Source organism: Etheostoma cragini, chromosome 15 (genome assembly GCF_013103735.1).
Source record: "Etheostoma cragini isolate CJK2018 chromosome 15, CSU_Ecrag_1.0, whole genome shotgun sequence".
Lineage (NCBI taxonomy): Eukaryota > Metazoa > Chordata > Actinopteri > Perciformes > Percidae > Etheostoma > Etheostoma cragini.
In genome coordinates this window covers 12,810,360-12,834,561 of record NC_048421.1, presented here as the reverse complement: position 1 = coordinate 12,834,561, position 24,202 = coordinate 12,810,360, and the positions used below count along the sequence as shown (strand labels likewise).

The following is a 24,202-nucleotide window of genomic DNA, read 5'->3' as shown; positions in this document are numbered from 1 at the left end:
ATCATACAAAATCCATTTTTGAGTCTTTTGGCTTCTGGCTTTTTTCACTTGTATGCTGAGACATGTTGCCGTGGTATTTTACAGATGAGATACAGTCTTTGTCTCTTTCTCACCAGATGTGTTTACAGCAGTGTATTTTAATAATTTTACAGATGCATGACTTGGATGGAAATAATAAAAAACACTCCATTCTAGCTTCAGTGACTCTGTGTCAAGTAAAGCCTAACACTTGAGAGAGTTACCTTTTCCACTGATATCCGGCACACCTCAGAGTGTCAAAGTATATCGGAGCTGTACCACTGTTAATTTGGGTATGACGTTTAGACCAAAAAGCATGGAATTTCAGCCGTTTCTTAACTTATGTATAAATACTTTGCATATATGGCAAAGGATGCACAGAAAATGTATTGCAGACCTGTGCAGTGCTATTGTCACATGTTGACCAGAAAAATAAATTTCAAGTGACTTGTATTATTTATTAATGCAGCTAAATCAGGTTCAGGACTTTGTGCATTGCGATGAAAGTCATGAAACCATCTCAAACTAAGTTGTTTAGTTTTTGACCTTCTGCTCCTTCGTCTTTTTCTCCCTAAATTATTCTCTTAAATTTGTGCTGCCAGCCCCTACTGTGTGGCTATGATTTTTATAAATGATTTGTTGACCCCATAAACAAGTGAGCTTTGCAATGAATCCTTTTACACTGGATCAAATTTATAGAGTCAGTGTGTTAGCAGCTTGTTGAAAGAAAGATAAGCTATTTGTGGTTTGATATGCAGGATTTACCCTCCTGTTGCAGAAAGGGACAAATGTTACTTTGTACATTTCGTGTTGCCTTTCTTCTGGCTGTTATGCTCTTAGTGACAGTTATTTGATGAAAAACAGTTTATGAATCAATTTTATGTCCTGTTAAGTCTTACAGCAGAAGGATATGAGAGACATATAATTCATAGCTTTCGGACAATTATTGCAGTACCTTGAAGTGAGTGTAAAACTATAAACAGGCTTGTTCAGATTACTGTAAATGGACAACACATTTCATTGTGATTCAAAGCTGATTCAACAGGATCACATCAGGTAATTCTCCATCAGCACCATATTATTCTATATGTTCACACCTTTTAAATTAGTGACAAAGTAAATACCACTAGTATATTTTAAATTATTGTTGCACAACACAGTTGCTTAGTTGAGATTTCAGCGAGTCCAACTTCCTTCCATGTATAGGACTGTTTTGAGAAAGTGGATGTTTTAAAGTGGGTACTGTGTGTCACATGGGATCATACTGTAACACAAAAAACACACACACACACACCAGAAGCACAAGGACACAGAGACAGAGTCACTTGAAATGTTGGTGAACCTCACACAGAATTTGGATCGGTGGTTCTCTGTCAATGTAGCGGTGTCTCAGACTCTTGTATTGATTTTTTGATTCGTAACAGTTTAACTTTTGCACCTCTGGTAAATATTGATCAAGCCTAAGTAAAAGTACTAACACACAAAGAATCTTAGCTTTTGCTTATTAATCACTGAGACGTTTGACAACACATTCTTACTTCAACATTCAATATTACTCATTTACTTGTTTATTTCATAAATTCAATTATTAGTAGTATTACACAATTGCTCCATACCAGGTTCTTTTAGTGTGAAGAAAGTCATTCTTACCCTTTGGGAAAAGACTTATATAACTCCTCCCACTTAGCTGACTGTCCAGTTCAACCATTAATGCAGAGCAAAATTCCATTAAACCTCAGTAGATGTGAAACCTCACTCCCTCTGATGAATTATTTAATCTGGTCTCACACACTTTTCAACTGGAATTAATCTAAATCTGACACAATCAAAATTGTGTTATGTTTAACAATGTGGTATAGTGATACTGTCATTTAATCTGCCTGTTAAATACAATTTTAAAGTGCTTTAAAATATGTACTTTCCAATGTAATCCAAAAAGGTTGTTGGCCATGTTTTCTTACCTGTCTAAAATAATTATGGCAAGGATTTACAGACACCATTTCAACATTTTTGTGATTAATTGTTGTTCTTTATGACTTTATGGCTCTTGCTCCTGTAAAACCTTATTTGTTAGCACTAATGTATACACAATTTTTGGCATTTTTCAAAAATGCCAAAAATACCAAGCAGTCAACCTAACGAACAAGCCCTCGTACAGTGCATTTCCTTCAGCAACATGCTCAACTCCCCGTCTTTGATCCCTTTGTCATTGAACTGCAACACACACCACTTTCTTGCTTTGTATGCTTTTTTTATGTAATTGTGCAAAGTACAATAGACAAAGCAGTTCTTCTTCTTCTTGCAAAGATGTAGCCATTTTTATTTGATTTTCATGCGCAGGAAACATCCTCCTGTAGATGGTGAACTGCACATCTGTGGAACACATCCTCCAAGTGGACTCTAGACACAGAACTAAGTGCGTCTGTGGTGTCCACAGCTGTCCATGAGAATGGTCACCCACAGCAGGTATAAATCTTCATGTACTGTATGATTGATAATCAATGATGTTCTTCAACACAATTCATGAGACACATTATCTTTCCAATTAAGTATTTAAATGCTGGCAAGGAGCTGGAGTAACATTTGTTGTATTGATCATAATGCATTAAACGTTTCCTATTCCAATATGGCCGTTTGCACCAGGTTGGGTCATGGTCAAGAGAACAGATAAGTTAAATCTTTGAGGTGGTGGCTGATACTTCTCAATCAGAAATGGAGACAACATTATAAACTGCAATTGGCTGATGAATGTCCTCTGTGTATGGTGAGGATGGCACTACATTGCTAATTGCTTGTTCAAGTAAGCCCAAAACACACTGGAGAAACTGTCCAAGAGTACTAAAAACAGGAAAGCAGCACCAATCACCAATCTGGGCTCGCCTCTGGAGGCTCATATCAGACCCACAATAAAGTTGGAATCCTGATGTGAATATTAGATGTGTGCTGTATTTGTGCAGACATTTTTATGGACATTGGAAGTCTGTGTTTTCACAAAAGGCTAAAATCATCACTGTAAGAAATTATTTACAGACTAAATTTAAGTTTCAAAACGAACAACAAACTCTCCAAAAAAGTACAAAAGTTCTGAAAGGATTGTTTTCTGCATTCTGAAATTAGTTTTTAGGAAGTAGCTTAAAAGTGTACTCCGATATACAGTACATCATGGATTACCTACTTTGCATTTTATGCTGAATAGTTTGAGATGCTTTTGGTAATTTTTCTACCCCCCCCCCCCCCCCCAGCTGCTGACTACAACAGAACAACACAACTGTAAAAACAAACTGTGCTACTTTTGAAGCACAATCGCATGCAAAATAACCCTTGTGTGGTGTTCATATTTTTGGTACATGTCTGGTGGAACCACCACATTATAAGGCTTTTAAATCAATGCAGCCATAACAATTTATGTAAACATACTTAATAGATGTTTACTTTAACTACCAATGATACCTGACATCCTCATATTTACGGTCAGAGGCTCGTTTTCGTTTTTTTTTTTTGTGAGAAGGACATTTAATTATAAAAAGGTTAAAAAAATAAACATGTTTTTTGATCACTATTGGTGCTTATTTCTTAGCCCTTCAGGTGAATCAGAAAAGGTGAAAGGGCTTGCAACGGAACAATTTTGTAACTTTCTGTTTGAATAGCAGGTGCAGAAGTACAACATAGTTTCAAAGCACCTACAATTAAATACACTCTCACTAAATAATAGTTCTGTGTGTGTGTGTACCATGTGCAGTCATTGAAAATAAGTTATTTTTGTATGTTCTTCCCAGAAAATGAGCCAAGGCCAATAAGTTTGAGTTAGAAGAAATAATAAATAGCATCATTTTTCTTTTATCAAACATTGAAAACAGGTCCCATAGGCCCAAACACCATACACAAGTTTAGTCATGTAAAAGTGTACACAGTTTTTATTTTAAGTCATACAGTTGTGGTTTAGTCGGCAATTCACTGTGCATTGTCTTGTAAACTAACAACAACACAGAGATTGTAACCACCCAGAAAATGTTTCAGGTGCAGTTTTGTTATAAGCAAAGAGAAATTACCTTTTTTCTTTTTTTCTTGAATAATTGAAGCTTTATATAAGTGCAGTTATTAGGACTACTACTCTATATAAAGCCATGTAAACCTGCCTGTATTTACTTTAGCGAGAGCCTGCCGTTTTCTTTACCTCCCAACACAGCGGCTGTGGGGGCGTGTGCTGCTACCTACATGAAAGAGCACATATTTCCTTTTGTCCTACTGTTGGATCTCTTCAGACATTTGCCAGGATAATTACAACATCTTTGGATTTATCTTTGTCTAACCTATAGAAAAGTGTCAACAACTATCATTTGCTATACTACTCTTGGACAGAGGAGACACAACTAAATCTTCAAGATTCAGCTGAAAAATAGCACGTACACGTGTATACAGTCTGTTTTAGAGTATTATTCAAGCACACTAACACTATTACCCATTCTACCTCCACTGTACTACAAACATTACCTTTAGCGGGCAATGGATCCAGGCAAGCATGAATAAATCCACGCTGTATACTTTCAATGAATGGCTTCAAGGTTCTTTAATTCAAAGCACAAAACTCAATGGAACTTTTCTTCTTAATCGTAAGATACTAACAAAAAATGAATAACTAATAACAACAACACAAACACAGATCCACAATCTCAATTATTTGAACATCACTAAACTTGAATATGTGAATGGACAAGTATAATAAGTAATCAAAAGCTTTTAGTTAGCTAACACAGACATCATTGCATCCACTGTGTTGAGAAGAGACTGAATGTATTTGAGTACGTATGGGCTTACAAGTTGCCTTTGAGTTACATTCCCCATTGTCTATCATATCCATCAAAATGTGGAGCAGGTGTTACTGCGACAGGCCCAAATTTATGAATCATATTTTGTGAGATTGCTGGTCTCATTCAACTACACCAATGTCAAATGGTTGCAAACATCTGTAACTGATCATAATTTCACTTCCATTAAGTCTACATTAGCCAGAGCCTCACAGAGAAGAGAGATGCAGTATAATGCATCATTTAGAAGTAAACAAACATACGTGGTCTGAATTAAATCTACTATCAGTCTCTGGTATCTGAAAAATGGCTCAACCTGTGATAAGTTTGAACCATTTCACCATAAAATTTGACGACATGTATGTTTCTTTCTACTGAGCAGATCATTCTGAGGTGAGTGGTCTACACCGGACAATGGCAGATATAAAATGAAAGCTCTATTAGGGGATTTGTTTTGCCCAGGGACCCTAAAACACACGAGCACACTTATAATTATTTATGTAAGCATGTCATCCTCCTGTCTAATGAGCCTTTCACCGTGAGCGTAATGAAACAGCTTGCAATAACACAGGCTAAATGAACAGCCGAGAGCTCCCATGTCTATGCAGCAAGATGAAAGCAGATGCTCTGCAACCCAAACACCAGTGTAACAGACCCACGGAGAAACAGAGGGGACTGTGAGTCAGCGTCGTTCTCATCAGCTCATTGACTTCATTAAAAAAAATCTTCAATTCCCCTTGGTCAAACATCATTATGTGAGAACTTCTAACTGTGCCATGACCAACTGACCATGAATAAACCCTCAAATTGATTTTTTTTTCTCTTCTATAAACAAAGTGATGATAGACAAGTTCTTCTCTGGCATATTAACCTGACTCAAAGTGAATGCCAACTATCACTAAACAGTAGTGTAACCAAATTCACGCTTATTTGAGAACCCGCTGCACAACAAAGTTAAAAGCCCTTTCAGAAAATACAGCACTTAACATGTTAGATGATATGCAATTTGGCCTAATAACTGATGGGAGAAATTTTCTGTTCAGATGTGAAGGAGAGAATACTGGCTGACTAATAACAACAAAATAAAGTAAACGCCAAAAAAAGACTTTAGTTCTCCAAAAATAATATATGTGACATGCAGTCCAATGCATATTACAAAATCTACTGTATATATATATATATATATATATATATATATATATATATATATATATATATATATATATATATATATAGAAAGAGGGTGTAAGGGAAACTAAAACCGAGGAATAATAAACTAAAATATGAGACAATATATCAGATAAATGGGATCTAGAAAGAACCAACATTATATCCATTATTTAATATAAATAAAAACATTTTATATTAATGACATCATAAGATTTTTCTCTGCGATTTGTGTAGTGTTATTTACTTTTACCGGTGGACACGGTAACCAAGTTGAAGCACACAATGGCTCTGTTCAAAATACTCATGTACCATGTAAATCAAAATGTGGTTTTGGTTTAGAGACTTAACAATTTAGAATTAGACGTTTAAATAAAATAACTTTAAACAAAACCGATACACTCCTATGTTTGTATTTGTGTCACTACATGTGTAACAATATTGTGTAACACTCTGAACTTCAGCTAACTTGATATGTGATGGACAAGCCTGTTCAGCATATTCAGTTTGATATATAATAATACACCTTATGATTCATGAACAAGGTAAAAACTGAACAACTATGTTCATTTGCTGATTTGTCCTCTCAGACTCACGCAAGAGTATACAACTTTAGTTACTATTACAGTGCCTTAAAGGACTAATTTCTACAAATGATACGTGAATTACTAGCCACTTTCAAAAACAGCTCCTCAATATTTTGAATGGATTTTCCTCAAATTCCAGGCCGCCATCATGCATGTCACTCTGTGCTAAATACAAATGAACTTGCAAATAGTTGAAACTTCCTGGACTGAGTTAAGCCATTATGCATACTCCAGTTCACAGTGAACAAAAAAAGAGTGGAGTTTATTTTTTATCAGAATCAAAAATTAGCTGACTATAAAGTAAAGCGGCTGAAAGCACAGAGAATAAAAAGTGTGCATCACCACGCAACAATGTTAAGTTTGACGAACAATGTGATTGATCACCTATCAAACGGATTTCCATACCTCTAAGAAAATGTAGACCTGTGTCTATGTGCAAAGCTTTAAAAAGCCATTCAGAAATATATAAACGCACAGGCATTCTCTGGAAAATGCAAAACACCAGCTTTAAGTATGCTTTAATTTGCAATGAATCGGGCAAAAACAAAGCACGCGCTGGATGAGACTTAAATGGTAACTCACCGGTACCAGCCCAGCCCCTTTTCATAGTTCCTGTCAAAGAAATGTGGCTCATTTCCAACGGCTCTGACGTCCGGGTGCACCCTGAGTGCCTCCAGCAGGGCTCTAGTCCCCCCTTTCTTCACCCCGATGATGATGGCTTGGGGAAGTTTCTTCTCTCCGTAATCCATGGTGCAGTTCACCCTGAGTTCGCTGTCTGTGGTGCTGAATTCCTGATGCTCCTTCTCCAGCGCGGTGTTGTGATATGCCGCCGCCGATTTAGTTGGAGACGCCTGAGTCCTAATCCATTCCACTGTTCTTTGTTCGGCCTCAGCATGATCCTTTACGGTGGAACCCACCGTCGTGGTTCTCTCGGCCTTGGTGAACTCGGTTAAGCCCTGGGAAGCGGAGTAAAGTTTTTCCCTCAATGTCACAAAAGTTGTCTCCTCTGTCACCAGCCTCCCTTGATACGCGTAGTTCTCTTGCAGGGGGAACTGCAGCGAGTTGTAGCAGCTCATCAAGCTATAGAACAAGTAGGTGACAGATAGGGAGAGGGTGAACATGAATAAGATTTTCCGGGGCACTTTAGAGGTGAAAATCGAAGTGCTGGACCAAAATGCCATCTCTGATAGCAGTGATCCTCTCAAAGAAGTGGCCAGACATGTTTCCACCCCGAGTCTTGCATGGACAAAATCAACAGCAATAATCAGTCACTATCAGCGCTGCTCCAGCCAAAAAAAGCGTGAAGCTGGACCAAACCAACCTAATCCAACCAAACCGCATATTTATAAGGATAGCGGGGAAATGGGTCGTTAAAATTCCGGAAGAATATCGCGTCCCTTTTCTTGAATATTGGTTTTATAATTCCAAGGCTGAAAGACAATGTCACAATTTATTGGACTGAACTTGCAGATTTTAGAGAATGGAGGTCTGGCGTCCTTCCAAATGAGCAGCCTGGCTTGAACTGGACCGAGTAGGATGGACGGAATCCTGACATTGTATACAAGGGGGAAAGAAAAAAAGAAAATGAACAGCAGAGTGTTTAAGTGGGTTTCTTCTCCCCAGTCGCTTAGTCCGAAGTCCAGTCTGCGATACAAGAGTGGTTTACATTCATCCAGCCAACCTAAAATCCATTGTATCTTTCCAAGAAGAAACGAATGCTTTCGCTGTTCTCTTACTTTGTGTAGCAGAAAGTCCGCAGCCTTTGCACAAAAGCACCCACTCTTTCCACTGACTGCCAGGCTGCTGCTCGCCCTCCTTGCGTCTTCTCAAATTGGTAGAATCCTACGATGTACGCATCGGCTGAGTGAGCTCATCTGAACTAAAGCACTGTAGAGCCACACAGCACAACTAGTGTGTACACCCACTTTTTCCTCTGTCCGTGAACAAGTACGGCTGTGAACGTCAGACCTCATCGGAAATAGTTGCGTGGAAAGCGGCTTCTCCTCGTTCATGTGATTGCTTGCAGGAATGGGAATAACAGTGCTGGGATTTGCGAGATCTTAATTCATTGTGAATTGTTTGCTACCGTATAAAGTTCGCTGTAAAACTCAATCTCAGAAAGATTATTTTAATAAAGATTACATTTTACTGAAAGCTCATGTCTGCACCCTGCTGGTTTTCTGTGGAGCAATGAATAAGGTAATATGCAAAAAAAGACAGAAAAATAAGTTTATTCTAATAAATGTAAAAGCATTTCATAACTCAAGATGGATAATAATCAACACTGCATTTTAAATTAAAACAATGAGTCATGGGCGGTGTGGTTCTCCTATTCATGTTTCTAAATGCAAGAGAGCACATGCAGAAAACATTATGCCGAGATCGGGTATGCTGCTTAGGCGTATCCCACACTGAATTTATTATACATAGGTGGAGACTACAATTACTGATGAGAATATTCACTAGACCTTAACTTGTCCACTTTGTTGCTGCAATATGAGGATTTAAAATTGCATGCCACTGTCTCACTGTATTAGAGAATCTCATTTATCACACACCTCCAATACACCAGGAGAGCCAGCGCCACACTAAGAACTGGGTCTCAAATAATTTGCAACCCCTGTCTCTCAGAACAGCACACTGTTGTACTTTAGGATCAGAGTTAGGAATGTAGAACATGATTAGATGTATTTGTTGCTTGACCAATTGTGTCTATTCTAAATGTCTGCAGCCAGCTTGGCATGCAAACCAGCGGTGACACAAAGTCATTTGATTATGTGAGTGTTGCAGTCTTATTGAAGGACAACTCTTTTGCATTCAGCCAGTGCTTTTTCACCGTATCAGAAAATCTATGTTATCAAATGAGAGCTACCAGTGCAGATAGAAAATATGTCTTTTCATGACTAACTTAGCTAAGATACAGTACAATCAGGATTTTTTGCAGATTTTGTCCAAACTTAAAGCGGCTAGTTATATATTTTTTAAAACAATGTGATGACAATGTTAAAGGGGTCACTTAAACTGAATCTTCCCTTAGCATTGCAAAGCTCTGTGACAAGTTTCAGCTCATTGTGTAGCTTTCTGGCCAGTAACGTTACTGTTTTGGCTCACTCTGACTGCTCTCATAGTGTCGTTTACAGCTGCAGCAGGCAGCGAGAAAGCTCTAAAAACCAATTGTACCTGCTCAGCACCAAATGGCAAGCAGACACAGTTAGCGACTAATTGTTGAACACAGTGGAGCATTTAGCAGCTAAAGATCCACACATTTCCCTCAGGAGTAGGTAGAGACCAAAACAGAGCAACAGTAGAGTGAATATAAGTCCATTGCATTCATCAGGGGCCCAGAAACATGACTCCAAATTGATGATAATGTCGCTCCATAACTGCTTGATGTTCACATAAACTAATGAACTAACAAGTTTGCCATTTCAACTTAAAAGGTGTTGATTGTATCAATCAACACCTTGATTGTATCAGTGGTGTCTTTATAACTTGTTTTGTTGTCAAATTCACATATTTCATGTTAAAAGAAATAAACACATGCATTTTTGTCAAATAACCCTGCAACACTTAATCGCTTGTAGCAGAAGAACCCGACATAACGTATCAATCCCGAGGTGAAATTCAGTTTTTTCCCTAGCACACATTACACAAAGGCCCAAAATACACACATGCAAACAGACCTACACATGCATTATATGCGAGATGTAAGAGCCAAGGAGAGGCCCATAGAATTGGGGGTTTGGTGCTTTGCTCAAGGGCACCTTGCTTGGAAGCAAATAATACACGTAATTCTTTGAAGTTTAACAGCCACTGAATACTTAATATTGAAATATTTATTTTTGAAAAACACACAGTATTGCATTAAATTTATCGTCGTGACGAAAAGACAGCTGATCCAGAAGGCAACGCTGTCGATCTAACGTCAGATTTTGTTCCTACCCTCACTTATGGTCATGAAGGCTGGGTCATGACCAAAAGAACGAGATCCAGGGTACAATCAGCTGAAATGGGTTCCCTCAGGAGGGTGGCTGGCGTCTCCCTTAGAGATAGGGTGTGAAACACAATCATCCGTGAGGAGCTCGGAGTAGAGCCGCTGCTCCTTCGCGTCAAAAGGAGCCAGATGAGGTGGTTAGGGCATCTGGTGAAAATGCCTCCTGGACGCCTTCCTAAGGAGGTGTTTCAGCCACGTCCAACTGGGAGGAGGCCTCAGGGAAGACCCAGGACCAGGTGGAGGGATCATATCTCCAACCTGGCCTGGGAATGCCTCAGGATCCCCCAGTCAGAGCTGGTTGATGTGACTAGGGAAAGGGAAGTTCGGGGTCCCCTGCTGGAGCTGCTGCCCCCGCGACCCGATGCCAGATGAGCAGAAGAAGATGGATGGATGGAAAGACAGTAATTTGGATTTTCATGGCAAAAAATAATTATTATTAGTGTGAGATGCAGAAGTCTTATAAACACTATTTGTCAAGTATTGTATATCTTCTTTAGTGAAAACCTAATCCAGAACACTGCTGCATGTTTGAATTAATCATATTTTGTGAGGATTTGTCAATTTTGATATTATTTCCAATGTTACGTCCCGAACAATATGTGATATAATGTTATTGACAAACTCAACTTGTATACTAGCAATGCAGGTGATTGGGTGAGGGGGAGGAAAGCATGGACAAGTGTTTGGAGCACAATGCTCACTGGGTGTTTGGCATTCAAGAGAGCGTAGGAGACCTCAATGGGTTTGTTGAAATTGTTGTATTTGTAAAATGCCACTCAGAGAAGCGGAGAGCTCAAAAACCGTGAATTGCCCTGTTTGTAAATTCTCACTGTTATCAGACTTCCTACCTTTCTAAGAGTCACCCTGTCACTGATTTCTGAGCATGCTCAGACACTCTGACTGTGGAGCAGTTGCAGACGAACGTGTCAGTGTTAACAACACACAAATGTCAAGTGGCATTAAGATGGCTGGTGCTACTTAGTGCTGATAATAAATTATTATCCGAGCACAAATGAAATACATTGATCCGTTTTGTCTTCCCTTTTTTGTGTTTGTTATCTGAGCCATTCTATTTACAAGTACAAACAAGAAGTCACTTGGGAAGAATTAAGTTCATTAAAGTGAAATTTAAGTCATGGCAGCTGCTTTGTGAAGAAAATAATTTACTGGTTGTGTGAAAAGGCCCAAATCAAATTCAACGTTTTATACGGACAACAGGCTTAAAAGTTTTAACAGGATTTAAGGTAGAGGAAGTTAGAAATGACTTTCCTATGTCATTGTTTCGGTAAATGTGACACTAACCACTGCAGTCACAATCTACCAGAACACACTCTGTGTTCAGGATGAAGCTGTGAGCCACACAAAGCACAGGGGCCTCTTTGAATCTCACAGTAACATTTGTCTTGTTTCTAAATTGTATTCAGGTATGAATCATCCTTATTACATTTATACCTGGAATTAAAAACGTGTCTTAGCTACACAACATTATCTGCCGTTCCACTTCAATTACGATTTTAAATCTTGACATTATACTATACATTCACAGTTAAGGCAGAAATATTCATCTAATTTGTTAAAAATATCATCTCGCGAGCTTTAGAGTAGACTGCAGCACCCAGTCTACTTTTTCTATTGCAGTACAATTTTTCTAATTACGGTAATTACAAGTTACAAAGACAGACACATGCATGTCTGTCTTTGTAACTTATAATTACCATCACTAATGAATGGTAAGTTGATAGTTGATTAAAAGTAATAGTTATTTTACTGTTTACAAACAATACAATTGTACAGAAATTGTTGACTTATTATTAGCAATGCTATCATTTATATTTTTATCTGTTAATGCTCACCAAATTGTTTGTGAAATTAACAAAAACAAACAATTTGTAAACTTCAATAAAATGATTATTATAATACCTTATTGGTTAATGCATATTTTCAAAAGCATCTATAAACATTATTTATCAGTTCCCAAATATTCAAATAATCATCTCTTTTATAGTTAATAAATTAACAAAATAATGGGGCCCATTTAATGTTACATGATGCTTTACAAACAAATAGTTATTATAAACATTAGTTGCAACTTTATAATAGCCACCCAAATAATGTTTTTGAATTGTTTATAAAACAATTGTTAACCACTGACTTACAGTATGTAATAATACAACGTTTTTTTAATATCAAAATCAGGTATCTTATGAAACTTGCACTCCTTTTGGGGGGCTGTGGTAGGGATTCAGCTTGGATGCAGTCAGCAAAGACAAGGCTAATCACTAAAGTGCATCTCATGCCACACCTGCCATTGCTTCTGTGGTAAACTAATGAGGTGACAGAGTGATTTCAGTATCTGATTCAACATCACAATGTGTAACACACCCTAGAGGACTGTTTTACGCTTACAAAAAACAAAACAAAAACCCTAAAGACTTTAAAGCAATTCCTGTCCACATTTCGAAAAATGTGCCACACATGAAGTTCCTGTGCTGTCAACGCAAAATACATCAGGCCCCTGGCACTTCCTCCATATAGTTACGGCTCAGGAGCTGGAACACCATCTTGAGATTAAGGACGTCTTATATAAAATGACCTGATTGTGAACTCTTGCCACAGTCTGAGCCTTTCTGGTGGAGCTAAGATGAACGGGCCAATGTGGGGAGATTTTGGCAGGTACAGCCGTCTGGACTGTTACAGTGCTCCGAGTAATTTAAGTCAGTGCACTTTCCCTGTTGTTCCCCTGGGGCTGACAGCAGAGATGGTTTACCAGACTACAATTAGACAGAGGATGTGACTGTCCCTCTATCAGTTAAATTCCACCACTCATGTCCCCCAAACATGACCTGATAATTCACTGCACAAATGTCAACCTGTGAAATAATAATAAAGTTACAATTATTTTACATTCTTGTGAAGAATTATGTAAAGTAAAGAAGCATGCGGGGGCCTGTACTCTCGACACTGTTTAGTGCTGGATACGGTTCAGTCAGAGCCTGCAGCCTTGTTGTCTGCATTTAATGAAGATAACAAAATTCATGAGGAAAATGCCTCGAGTGATACTTGAAGGCATTTTCCTAATGAATGTCTTTGAAGAATTTCTCAGCAGAAAGATTGGATAAACAGATTTCTTATACAGTATTGGGCCTTTAGTAGAGGATTGTTAAAATATGTTATAGGTTGTTTTAGTTACATAATTTGTATGTAGAACAACAGTGTGGAACACATCATTACAAACAAAGAGAAAAGAATGAATGTCTATAGAAACACCAAACAGGAATGCCACATTTACAGTGACAAACCACTTTTACGTTCTGCCGCCCAATGAGGGATGTGAGAATTTCATGCTTTATTTTGAGCCTGGCAAATGCATTTTGATCACACACACATACCTCTGAGGAAAGCATTTTGTTTCCGGTAGCATACCAAATATAATAAGAAATCTGGTTAAGGCACATGTGGAGGTAAGCTGAACAACACGATGGGCCATGAAAAGATAAATTCCACGCAGAGACTTAAAGCCTGGGGCCATGCATATAAAGAAAACCTGGGATGTATAAACACAAACACAATGTGCAAATATGTGTGCCACCCTGCAGCTGTGCACCCTGGGTATATACTGTACGGTTTGATAGGAGTTTGGGTATGTTGGATGACAACAGTGAAAGAAAGGGTTGGCTAATGAATGCTTTTGTGTTACAGAAATACAATACTTTATGCTTGTAAACAGTGTGTGAACAAATTATCTGGAGCAAAAGATAATAAAATTCATATAACTTTACAGACACCTAGGTGTGTCTTCCCTTGATAGATTTTTAACAGATGTCTAGGAAAGGTTTTGCTATGATAGTCAACCCAGTTATTGTTCTGTTATTGTTGCAAATAATAAAGTGAGCAATGAGTAATGGCAGTGATGGAATGCGAATAAAATGGAGGCAGACTACAGTTACTCTCAATGTTTTGAGCCCATAACTCCAGGCTACAAACCTGGATTTAGCAGCATGCCTGGGTTATCACCCTGTTGGAACCCAAAATGGCGGCTTGATCTAAAGGTTGAAGAGTTTTTTTTCATCTGTCATGTCCCATAGGACATTAGGAAATTGGATGTACCATAATTCAATTAAGAGAGTCAAGTGCAAAAATCCTATTAATTGATTTTTGGTGTGATCACCCCAAAAAAAATTGGTGCAAAAACCAAGGGAGATGAATATGATTAATCGTAATTTATTTTTGACAAACTGGCTTTAGAGTTCTAACATTTGTTAAACTTGATAACGTTTGTTAAAGTAAAAATATGCAATGTCTCCTTTGGTACTCTTAAACAATTGCATTTGGCAGGAAAGTGGATTCAGACATTATGCTTCTTTTCATTGTCTTAATTTAACAGATTTAATATTGCAGCTTTTGACAAAAGTAATTTCCCATGACATATTTGAGATATAAATGAGTAGGTAAAAAAAATCTCTTTTGTGAGGATCCAAATCTAACCCATTTATGATATGCTGTTGAATGGGGATGCAGTGGAATCTGGTTACAGAGAAACTGAGAGCCAAACAGGGAGAAAGAGAGCCATTTAAAGTAATAACAAATTATGGCTAATTATTGGAGCAGACAGCTATTGATTTAATAAGCGATTAAGCTTGTTCCTGTGCAATGTACAATTTCACATTATTGTGATTTATAGGGATTTGTCCTGATGAGATCATTTTGTAAATGAAAATGTGTTTGTGACTGTTTTCCCCTGATGTGCGAACTGGTCTTTGTTGGTCATTCTTCACAAACACTCTTACCTTGATGAATCCTCTGATCCTGTAATGGATCAATCAGTTTGGGAGCACAGTTTTGCAGAACATGCACGTACTCCACACACTCCGCATACTCACACTGAACAGTTACACAGTACACTGTCCTCTTGTTGTAATTGTTGCAAAGCTGCAATACCTCCTGAATTACTAAGCGGGCTGTTTGAACCTGGATACTTTAGCTGTCATTTTAGCCTATTAATATTGCTAGAAAGCTGTTTTTGAATTGCTGAAATTGCTAGCGTGGCTCAACCGGGTCAACTGTCAGGCTGACTAATTGATGCTGGGGTTGACAGTATTGATTTGTTTGTTCTAACATTACAGATCTCAGTGGAGTCGGTTGTAGCCATGTCACAATCAGGAGCTACCTCCGTCAAGATTTGCATTTGCAAAACCAAATACATCAGAACGGGGCTACAAAACCTGTTGCATTTCAAAGACTTTTCCAAATGTGGTTAAGATTGGCGACCTTTTTTGGCTGAATGACATCTGCAGGTGTACTTTAACTGACCTTGAATTCAGTTTTTGCGTCCGTCAAATTAAAAACTGATGAGTAGAAAAAGATAAAATCTACTATCTGAAACTTTTCCTTTAAGTTTTTTTGTCCAGATATTACACTTAAAGTGTGTAAAAAAATTAATAATGCATATCAACAGGCCTTTCAATGTTTAACTATAATCTATATGTCAATTACGAGTTGGCCCATATAGGCATTCATAAATTAATACATTTCTGTTATTACAGTGCACTCAAGCTTTTACAAATCCTGTGATTGTCAGTAAGTGTTATATTTCACATTATTATTCTAAATGCAGATGCTTATATTCCTCCGGTTGTGGTGTTTATCATCCCAGTAGTGGTCGCAATGCAAGATCACCATGTCTATTAATCTGTGGCCCAATTGAGGAAAACAAACAAATGGCCTCTCTTTCGAATGGTAATCTTGATTTCCCCACACTTTGTTGCAGCTACATTGTCTTATCTGTTTTCAAATGGCTGGAGTGTCGATGCTGAGGTCAAATGATAGATGCTATCCTTTACTTGATCAATAATTCTGCTTCACTCCAATGTTGACCAGGCTGCCACACAAAGGACTAATTAGATGATAAAAAGTGATGGATGGAATGTGTATTAAAATCAGCTGGCCCTTAAGAGAACTCCTTTGGGCTTTGTCCCATTTCCAGCTGACCTTTTGGGTCCCAACTTTATAGTAGGTGAATGCAGTTATATCACTTTGTTGGATGTTCCTGACACTGCAATTGTTGCATTGATTCACTAAACAACATGCAGACAATATATAGATATGTATGTATATAATATGTGTGTGTAAAGCATATACATCTATATCTATATAGATATAGATATATATCTATATATGGATAGACATAGATAGGTAAAGCATTTCAAAAAGGCACAATAAGTCAATTTTTACAAAGCATAAACACTATTGATCCTCACTTCAAAGCACAAGATAATGAGATTTCACAAATTTGCTCCCAGATAAGTCACAGTGGCTTTGCTGCAAGGAAAGGGAGAAATTATCCCCACTGCAGATTTTTGTTCAAGATAATCCAGTAACCGCTATGAACAGGTCTTGCGTTCAGTAGCATCCAATGAGGACGTGAGGACCAGTTGACTATGTCTGGAGGGAAAATGAAGAAGGCGTAAATCAAGGCGGCTTGGAGTTGACATGGATCATCTATTCCCAGCTCCATCAGTGGGAGGCCACTACAGTAGAACGCCATTACACATTAACTCTAGACTATTTTAATATGACCTATTTTACCATTAAGGTACGGTACATTTAGAATATTTTAAGCATATTTAGTGGAGTTAAAAAATGAATGCCTTGAAGCAAAATAGTTAATATCTCTCAGGGAAAAAAGCGAGATTTTTTTCCAACTGCACAAAATGACCAATACTCTGTTTTGGAGCAAAATCTCATTTCAAGACTCACCCAATCTCCTCTTCTCATCTACTCCCCACACATTCTCAGCTGCTCAGTGACAACAATTTAACCACCTTGTTCAAGCCAAAAAGGCAAACCTGAAACAGGTTTGTAATCACTGTACAGTATTTTGGAATAAAATATCTAAAATATAATGCACTCTATCTGTGACTTTTGCCCCTAAATATGAAAATACCAACTGTTTTGACATGACCTTGAATGCTCCCTAAAAAAATTATGCATTTTTGTCATTGTTTTGGAGGATGGTGTTTCTCTTCGTAACGTCTGATCAAATAGTTTGCAGAAGATTTAGTGTTTTCTTTTTCCTCATATTGTTCACGCATTTTGATTCCATGTTTTGTTTTTACTCATCCTTCCATTGTGCCAGTGTGCTATCTTTAGGGTGTTAATGTTAGAATGATGCAACACTTTGCCTGCTGTGAATTTTTTTTCTTTACACATGTCAGAGCAAAGCCAAGTAATGGGGTACAATTATAACAGTGGTGAAATTGTTCTGTTTGAAGCATCATCACAGAAAAAAACAGCATCTCGAATTAGTTTCTTTTGGAGCTGTCCTAAAAATCCCTTTCCTCTAATGACCTATTAGTGGAAAATGTCTTGAATTGAGGATATCCAGTTGCCCTTTCCATAACTGTGCTTTGGAAGTCAAGCCCAGCTACAATTTCCTCCATGGAGTTGCTGTAAAGGCTCACTTTTCCCAAGGCATTACAGTGGCGCTGGGACTGGAGCAAACTGCCTGTGGACTGCAGGCCATCTCCTGGGTCGTTGTTCCTGAGTTAGCAAGACATCCCCCGGTGCCTCCCAGGTGTGGCTCCCTCAGCATAATTAAGGTGGGATCTGCCAGGGCTTCTAGGCCAGGGTCATTCATCAACTGGATCACCCACAAGATTAATGTGCACTTGCTGCAGCGCTCCAATGGATTGCTGCCACTTGCTGAGATCATTAGCGTTGGCCTTAGTATGACTGCAGAGGGCTCCGCTCAGTGGATGGAGAGATTTGCAGCTTTGCATACTAAATGAATAGTCTATCATTGCCTAATTAAGAGATTATTGGAGACACTTGTGTCCAGTCCCCCAGACAGTAAACCATAACTGAAGGGCAAACTAAATAGATTAGCTACACCTGCTTAGTAGCAAAGTGCAAACTACTAAAACTGCTGACAAAAGTAAGCTCAAAGGAGAACGAGGGGGGAGATCGTCATTACACAGCATTTAAATCCCAAAGGGACTCACATATACTGTTTGATAAATCACAGCTTTTACAGCGTAAGGAGTCAAGATAGCAACATTTCACCATCCAAGCACAGTTTGGCTAACACTGATTCTGTTGACAATTATGCACTGCCACTTTAAAATAGACCAAGTTTGAAATGTGTTTCATGTGAGTGTTACCTAATCAGTGTTACCTAATTAGTCACACAGTAGCACTCTTTGTAGAGTGGTCATACATCAACTTATCTCATGATCGCAAAGCACAAACATTATGATCACTTTGTTACCAGACTGATATCTGAATGTCTAATATTTACTCTCTTCTAGGTCTTTTTAGTCTCCAACAAATCCTGAGTTAAATATCCAGCTTTTTAGCTGCTAAATGTTCTACATTGTTTACCAGCTAGCAACTAACGGTGTCTGTCTGCTGATTGATGCAGACCAGGACGTATACCGTGGCTTTTTCAGTGAAAACAGCTGCAGCCGAAAAGAATGCTGTGGAGTGGTGAAAGTGAACAATTATGGTTCAGACAGCTTAACAATGAAATGAAACTCCCTATAAAGCTATGTAAAGCGGAGGGGAGCTACACATTTCAGTGATAACTCTATTGTATGCAGCTTTACTGAAAGTGACCCCTTTCCCATTGTCATACTTTGAGTATGCAAGTGACCACACTGTGGTGTAAATGGCCCTTTATAATTTGATATTTGTGCAGCTTGAGACACACAAAAGCAGCTACAGCCCCTATAGTGCTGCAGAGTTAGGTTTTTATTGCTTGAAGGGTTAAATTGCATTACATGCATTATTTATTTAGCTAGATGCGTTTTATAAGACACTTCAGCCTTTATAGCACAACAACTAGATGTCGGTAAAAATATAGATTATTACTTTCTGCATGCAAAATAATACTTCCATACAAAACCCAATGCAAATTTTAAAATGACCAAAAACGAGAGGAACCTCCACCTGTTGTGTATACCAAGTTTCACACTGAGAGGAGAGGGGAGGCTGAGCACGGCTTTCCTGGCTGTAAGCCTCCCTGTATATGAGGCTTGTTTTTCATTGACTGTGTCAGGAATCAAGAGGGCTAATCCCTCAGAGACTTCAGATGAAAGTTTCAAAAGAAATAATGAAAGGCATACTGCCTGAGGGTGCATATCGGGGGGAACATACAGCAAGCTGGAGAGAACAGCAGCGGCGCACGACAAGCAACAAAGGAAGAACATAACAGCTTCCCTTGCTGCCACCCCCACCAGTCTAACTATAAATCACATATTCTGTCTCCAAGACATAAACAAATACGCAGCAGAGCACATCAGAAACTTGGCACAGCATTAACACGTATAAAACGTAACATTTTGCAGCTTGTACTTTTAAAATATCTGAATGATCCATAAAAATGAATAGAGACTTTATAAAAAGGAACAAGAGGCCATGGATTTTTTTTCCTTTGGCTTTTTATCAAAATGTCTTCCTCCAGTAGTGAGAAATCTTCTAATATGAAGCATTTGCACATTTTGTACCTAAGATATGTGTAATCAAATAGATGTGCTCTTTGATAAAAAAAAAGTAATTGCAAGTGATCTGGCATCATTGTCCTGTGTGTGTGTGTATGTGTATGTGTGTGTGTGTGTATGTGTGTGTGTGTGTGTGTGTGTGTGTGTGTGTGTGTGTGTGTGTGTGTTTGCGTGCGCGCGCATGTGGAATCTGTCCACATTGTTAGATAGGTAGGTAAGTAGATATAATAGGTTGGCTTAACACTCAGGTAATGATAAAACAATGAACAAAAATGTAACCTGATATTCAAGGTTTCTAATAAAACAATGTTTGAGTTTCAAAAGCCAGGTACCAGTAAAGGGTACCAGTAGGTAGCTTTGGTCAACAAATCTCCTTTTGATCCTTTCACACCTCCGCAACGGTATGGCTTTTTCACTGCTTTTAGCTGACTCTTTCTAAGTGCACACCATCTGCAGACTTGTAACAGGCCATGGAGTTGTTCAGGCTGCTGGAAAACTGTGATTCTTTACTAAACTGACCCTCCGCTCATTTTTAGGTTGACATTCCTGCAATTTGGAATGAAAAAAATATGTTCCTAGCATTTCTTTGATTTGATAGACATGAGTAAGTGTCAGACGTTACCAATTTCACCATGCCATTACCTCCAGCTGGCTTCATGATGTGTTTCACAAACAAATCATTTGCCCTGAACTCCTTCAGTAGATGAGACATGTAGACTCTGACTCGGGGGCTTGCGCTATATAGAGTGTGCACCATACCTCTTAAATTACCAAATTAGAATGCCATACTGTTCACGAACCATGTGCAGTGAATGGAGAACACACCTAATAGTGCTGGCAGAGAAATGCATCTGCATTCTGCACGTCATGCATATGTAAATCTCTTTTTTTTCTTCTTTTCTCCTTCACATAGTAATGATTTGTAGGTAAGGCCAGGCAACTTGGCCAATAACCCTTGCAATATTATGAATCTGCAAATAAGAGTTTTTTTGAAATATACAGTTAAGTTAAATTTCTTTATATAGTGAGGTCTGCTTGGCCTGTTCATAATGGTTGGTTTTACTGCTGCAAGCCCCAGGCAGTGCAGACAAGCCATAGTTTCACAGAAGCTTAAAGCATTGCTCATAATGTAACTTCTAACAATATGAAGCATGCATTCAGGATTATATGACTGTGTGCACAATCATTGTTAAATAATTAAACTATACTGTTGTTTCTCTCAACTAATTTTGACTTATATTCCCTGTATTATTATTTATTTATTTTTTACATTTATTTATTTACTTTCTCTTTCATTTTTTTATGGCAACTTAGTTGGACACTGTCCATTTTGCTCACTCCACACAATTTACCTTGTAGCCCAGTATTCAGCACACAGCCAGTTTGTAAAGTACAATGGTAATATGCTTTCTGCTGGGAACAGGTGCAGTTTGATTGATCTAATCAGCGGCTTGCAATCAAATGCTTCTACAACAGCTTATATACTAGCATAGTGCATTACTTTATGAATGTCCTAAAATGGCTTTCACATTAGGACTCTTAACCTCAACATTGTTTTCTCACCCACCTTGAAAACTTCTGTCACAGTTTGGCAACCAGTAGGTTAGACTACACATTATGTATATAAAAGGTGATTTTACATAATGTGCATGTTTTGCCTGCACCTCTATTGCACATTAATGCTAAATGCTCAAAGATAGTTTGAACTTGCTCTAGGTCTCAGTCTGCTTGTTTCTCCATTTGTTAGTTGATCCACCATTTCAGTTAAACCGCGGGCAAATATGCATGGTGCCCAGAGGATAACTCCTCATCACTATAGTGATCCCCTTGACTTTTCCATTAGCCAGAAGGTCAATGTTTCTGCTTCTCTACATCTAGTTGATGGATTGGCATCAAATTGACATTGGTGATCTACTTCTTCTCTAACAACACCATAAGGTTGACATTTGGCAGTCCATCTAACTATTGGATCCAACTATTGGATCGGATGACAAAAAAATTAATTTATGTTCCCCAAAGGATGAGTCGTAATTACTTTGGTCATCCCCTGAAAAGCAGCAAAACTAATGACATTTCCATCCTCAGCTGCATGGCTTGTGTAGATATCCACAATGATTAAATAGTAGTATACCCGTTTCATCAGACGTGGAAGACGGACCCAGAAAAATGTGCCTTAAATGTTGTCTCTGCAGAGAAGCTACACCCATTTACTTTACTTTTTCAGACAGTGTTGGTAAACATAAAACAAGCATTATAAATAAATACTAATATTATACTCATAATCCACACTTAAATATCTGTTTACATAGATCAATGAAAAAATCTCTGGCAAAACAATTACATATCTCCTGAGTGAATCTGTCTAAAATTTGACATGACAGTGCTTTCTGAAGGATGGCGGCCCAGAGGAGCGCTGCACATTTTCATGCAAAGAAAGAATAGTGGAGGCTGCTGTCTCTGATTCTTCACCTGATTTGCCAATAACTGACATGCAGAGCGGGTTTCCACAATTGTTCTGCTCTGCTGGGCTGGGATTTAGTTTCACATATTGCATCAGATGTCAGAAAAAAAGAGGGTCAGTGTTTATTGCAGGCATCAGAAATAATTCAGATTCAAGTCATCCCTTGGGTACCTTCAAATCCAACCTGAATATCTTCTTCTTCAACAACCCCTCCTTCTTTTCACAGCTATTCCTCAATGTATTGCAGTGTTACTGAGAATGAAAGACACAAAGTTAAAATATGCTTTATCTGTGACTCTCCTATGTTCACATCTGGAAACTACATCTTAATTGGGTTGAAAGTGCAAATCTCTTTGCTCTGTTTTCTTTTAACGTACTGGTTAAGATTGAAGGGTGATGACAGTGTGACTATGACCAGACCAAGCCTAGCTCACTAGCTTGCTTGCTGCTCTGTATTTTCCCTGCACAAGAGGCGTGACCAAATAGTTAGTATTAGTTCGAATGACTCTGTACGCAATTGGAAAGTCCTTCAACCAATCATACCAACGATCTGGGTGACGTAGAAGCGACAGCGGCATCAACGGGTTCCTGCGCTAGGGTGGCGTTCGGACGCCACTATGTTGAATGTAAACAAGAAGCTGCTTGGTTGCTTTTCTATCACCATCATGTTAACCCCGCCAATTGCTTGCCAGGTAGATAAGCCAGTTTTTGATTGGTTCCCGCAAATTTGTGAACTGAAGTAGGATAATTAATGTGTAGGTTTCAAGACTGGAATCAGAATCGTAGGCAGAGTGGGCGGGGTTTACCCAGTCTAGGGTTTGACCCTAATGTTGTGTTAAGGTCAATTTTGACCCGTTTTCAAGTTCAGATGTGTTTAAAAGTAGCATTTGCTTTTTTTATTGGAACAAGGCCTCATGATATCCTCAGACATGGCTATTCTATCACAACAAAAGTTGTTTATATGTTTCTCTTTAAAGTAATATATGTGGTGTTATGTGTCAAATTTGACCCGGAAGTGAACATTGACATTTTTAGGCTGCCTCCTAGATGAAATTTAGCTCAACGGTCCCCAACCACACCACACTCACCCCTACACACATACCCCCACCCCCACACACACACACACATGCACACACACACACACACAAACACACACACACACACACACAGGCTAGACGCAACCTACCCCAAAATCACGGGAACATAAGCTTTCTTGCAGGATATCAATACCTTTTGACTCAAAATTAACTTGAATGTTAGCACCACCACACACACAGACACACACATACACGCATACCTTTAAAACCCCTCACACAGAGTCTCTTTTTTCTCAAAAGTTAGTATCATAATTGGGGGATACAAGATCAAAATTGTTATCAATCCCTCATGACACCCAAGGCGGAACCCCACCTAAGACATCAGAATGACCCTGGGACCTACTAGATATGCTATGTCACATGTCCAAGACATCAAGACAGCATTTGAGTTGTTCATACTGCCATCTGTTGAGAAGATCCAACAACAGACATGGAAGTGTGTTTATTAGATGGAGATCAACAAAACACACCTGGATGCTTGCATGGGGCTATTGCTTCTTGCCGGGATTCACATATCCTCAAATGAAGATTGCTGTGTGGCAAGTGATCCACCCATTTGTCCCAAATATCTCTAAT

At 38.5% G+C, this 24,202-nt stretch overlaps 1 protein-coding gene across 1 annotated transcript in view; it reads right to left on the bottom strand.

Moving 5' to 3' along the window:
- Nucleotides 1-8,499, bottom strand: part of hs3st4 (heparan sulfate (glucosamine) 3-O-sulfotransferase 4) — a 76,424-nt gene extending 67,925 nt beyond the window's left edge. Inside the window, exon 1 of the mRNA XM_034894991.1 lies at nt 7,160-8,499. Within this exon, the coding sequence (XP_034750882.1) occupies nt 7,160-7,758 (599 nt within the window). The 5' untranslated portion in view covers nt 7,759-8,499. The remainder of the gene's footprint in view (nt 1-7,159) is intronic.
- Nucleotides 8,500-24,202: the final 15,703 nt, after the last annotated feature.